The sequence below is a fragment of the Microtus ochrogaster genome, unplaced genomic scaffold (genome assembly GCF_000317375.1).
Source record: "Microtus ochrogaster isolate Prairie Vole_2 unplaced genomic scaffold, MicOch1.0 UNK415, whole genome shotgun sequence".
NCBI classification, from domain to species: Eukaryota; Metazoa; Chordata; class Mammalia; order Rodentia; family Cricetidae; genus Microtus; species Microtus ochrogaster.
Window position 1 is genome coordinate 6,311 of NW_004949513.1, and position 3,873 is coordinate 10,183.

Consider the following 3,873-nt stretch of genomic DNA (forward strand, 5'->3'; position numbering starts at 1 on the left):
ACACACTCACACAAACTCATTCACTTTCTCTCTGTATTGTTCCTATATTTCAAAATGTGATTTCTCAGTTACTGCTCAAGTTCAATGCCTGCCTGACTACTACCATTCCCCCTGATATGATGGTCATAGATCTAAGCATCTGACATCATAAGCTCCCAATTTAAAAAAAAAATCATTTATAAGTTGCCCTAGTCACAATGTTTTATTTCAATAGAAATCACTCTAACACAGTATATGAAGACAAAATGAAAAAGTTAGAAGTAAGTAACAAGCATAAACAGAATAGAAATTTATTTATGACAGCAGATCAAATCAGTACTACATAACTTAAGATGTATTCAGGGAGATTTCATTAGAAACAGTCTACATAGGTTTCATAGAAACAAATACAGAAAAGTCCATAAGCTTAAGGAAATCATTCTTATTTTAAAATAGAAAAATTGATTGTCATCTAATTATGTATTAAAATTTAACCATTAACATAATGGTTCTGATGTTGAGTCAATGTAGGAAAAAAGGCCTAAAGTCATTCTACTACGTTAAAGTTCTTAAAATAGCTAGACACATAATTTATATTCAGTGAACAGAAAATAATATAGCAAAGATTGTAAGTAAATGTAAATAAAACAATTAGATGAAGAAATGAGAAATCTTGGAGACAAGTCTCCTAAGAAGACTCACACATTGAATAATGTCGATAAGAATCCTTACAGTTGAGACACAGGCTAAATAAGTATCTGTTCTTCACAGAGCCATGGAAACAACAAAATGCATGCCTGCTGAGCCTCAGCCTAGAAGAAGGCAAAATCTTCAGGAGCTGCTGACAGAAGTGGGGTTGTCTGTTGACTACTGGCTGCCTAAGCTTCAGGAAAGCCTGGGTGTGACCTGTGCCCAGGCCTTACAATACCTAGAAGAACAAGACCTCCAGAAACTGAAGACCCAGGCACAACACACATGGGAGGAAAAGGCTCTGAAGAAACTGTTTGACCTCTCACAGACAAACAGTGTTGTAGAGATCCATGAAAATCTAGGGGAGATGATAAAGAAGAGGCAGAGACAGGCAGGACAGGCACTGCAGGAACTGAGGGCCTTGCAGTCAGAAGGGAAACACAGACAGGAAAAGGAAGTGAGGAGGAAAGAAGCAGAGCTGAGACAAGCAATGGAGATCCCTGAAGAGTGCTGGCCGGGGCCGGAAGTGCCCCTCAATGATGTCACTGAAACAATGGAGAGACATCTCAGTCACATAGAACAGACACTATCAAATAGTCAAAACTTCTCAGATAGAGACCTGCTAAGACTCACATCCAGTGGTCTGGCCCTGCAGGGAATTTATAAGACCTGTAATCAAAAGGATCTGGTAACAAGGAGAGAAGAACTACTCAGGGTCCCCAAGGAATTGTTCCTCTATAGGTCTGAGCAAGGAAAACGAATGGAAACAAAAGAATTCACATCTTCTGAAGAAGAATCCCTGTTCACTGAAACTGTGGAGAAGTTCGGTTTCAGGTTAACACTGTCAACCAAGGTTGGAGGCTGGGGATTTAATTTGGAAGGTGGAATGGATAAAGTCAAGCAATGCAAGTCCAAAGATGTCCACGAGTCACATTCTAATCACTCTTATTTCTGCTCATCGATTTTCAGCTACAACCCACTAGCCTCCTTCCACTTTTGCAAAGATCAGCTCCAACTCTCTGCTGCTGCTCTCAAGGAACTGAAAATCATTGAAGAACAACTGGAACACAGGGAAGGACCAGACAGATTCCTTGTAGTCAGAAAGAGGACTGAAAATTTCTTTAACAGATTTGGCTCTCATGCTAATCAAGGCCCTCTGCACCTTGGGGGAATCTACTGCTGGAAGGCCATTTCAGAGGGTTTTAGAAGAGACCAGCTGGATCTTGTGAAGCAGCAGACAGCAGAGTCCTTGGATGGTTACATAAGGGGGAGCTACAGTGGCTTTGGAGTTGAAGTTGAGGGAAGAATGACAGCATCAGACTCACACTCAGTAAGATTCTACAAAAATTCAACTGATCAACAGCTTCAAATCAAAGTCCAATTATCTGTAGCCCAGATAGGTGGACCACCAGAAGCAAATGGAATTGTTCAGTGGACAACTGGTCTTCTTGCCAGCAACAAAACTTGGTGTGTCATTGACCGAGAACTTCAGCTGGTACCCATTTGGGATATCATCCTGTATAACCACAAAAGCGATTTTAAGGACCCCTGTCTGGTGGCTAGCTGCCTGGCAGAAAATTACTCTGCTCTGTCAGGCCTTGATGCCCACATCGAGGCTGGAGAGGAGTTGTTGAGCTCCATAGAGGAAGCAGGACATTTCCTGGATGATGTGAAATCCTGGGAGGTTTCTGATCCTGAAAAACAGCTTAACTACCTGGTGGATTTTATGCGAACACTGGCTCACAAGACAAAAGGTTATGATGTTTGGATTAATACATGCCTCACAAATTTTTATCTACAGAATTTTCTCATAAGCACTGTCAACTTTTGTAAAAGTTCTTACATTAAAAATTCTCAGTCTATTAAATCTCAGTTTCATAGCCTTCTAGAGCCTTATGTCTACAAAGTGAAAAACTTTCCTCAAGTGAAGTTGATCATGCAGTGGATATACCAGACAGAGTCAGAGGAACAGGAAGTTAAAATCACTGAACTGTCTGAATTTTTAAAAATTTTAAGAGAAATCCAAAAATCTCTCACAGAAGCAAACATCACATCTGAGTCCCCAGAAACACTGGAAGAGGCTCAAAGAAAGGCTACCTGTGAGATCACCACAGCTCTTAGCTCCTTCTTGAAATATCTCAGAGAAGCAGAGCAGCCAGACATGCAGCTGCTACTACTCTCCATTGCAGCTGGTGCAGGCTATCAGCTGGAAAGGAATGTTTTCCAGCCTCTCCTGGGGTGTGCTGAGATAAACTTCCTATTGGATGAAATACAATCTGTCCAACACAGATATCAGGAGCTCAAAACTATCTACACTGACAGGGCACAGGCATTCCTAGTGCACAAAGCCCTGACGGCCAGAGTTGGAATCACAGGCATTTCTCCAGAAGAAAAAGCACAACGCTTGACATTAACAAGGCAGCATATGGAGCACTTACTTTGTGCTAAAGTTGCACATCTCCTCACAAAGTTTGGAACAGATCATGATTGGGAGAATCTAGAGAATAATTTGAGATTACTCATTGATGGGAGCTATGAAGATGCCATCTCTTCTTTGCAAATGGATGAGGTAAAAAAGCAATTGCAAAGTCTCCAGATTAAAAAGAAAGAAAAACAAAATGGTGATAACAATGAAAAAGAGGTGATAGATAAAGGACCTTTTCTAGACTTACTCCAACGACTGGGTCTAGAACATCACTACCCAAAAAGGATGAACCGAGCTGACTTCCATCTGATCTATAAGACTTCTATGTACAATACACAGCCAAGATCTGAACAGGAACTTCCCTTCTATTTCCTACAAAAGCTACTGATGCTAGACTGTGGGTTCAGATATCTGATCTTCAAAAATGATGGAAATAGAGACACCCAAGACTCTGTAGATCCTTTCAACCAGGAAAATGATGTTGTTGATCCATACGAAGAGCTGTTTGACGACAGTGATGAAGTCACTAATTCTTCACCCACTGAGTTCTGGACCCACATTCACCCAATGGACATCCAGATGGCCATTTTTCACTGTCTAGATGATCTTGCCAGGCAATACATTTTGTCCAAACTTTCCATTTGTCAATTTGCACTCCCCCTTGTGGTGCCAAATCCCAACACTTCTAAGATGGAATTCTCTCTCTGGTCTCTCAGACAAATCAGGAGAAGTTGGCAAGAGTCAAGTAAATCACCACAGGACAAGAGCTACAGTCACAG

General features: G+C 41.1%; 1 protein-coding gene across 1 annotated transcript in view; it reads left to right on the forward strand.

Moving 5' to 3' along the window:
• Window positions 1–754: 754 nt before the first annotated feature.
• Window positions 755–3,873, forward strand: part of LOC101993235 (interferon-induced very large GTPase 1-like) — a 7,300-nt gene continuing 4,181 nt past the window's right edge. The window contains 2 exon segments of the mRNA XM_026778523.1: window positions 755–3,871; window position 3,873. The exon segment at window position 3,873 is cut by the window's right edge and continues 4,181 nt beyond it. Coding sequence (XP_026634324.1) covers window positions 755–3,871; window position 3,873 — 3,118 coding nt within the window.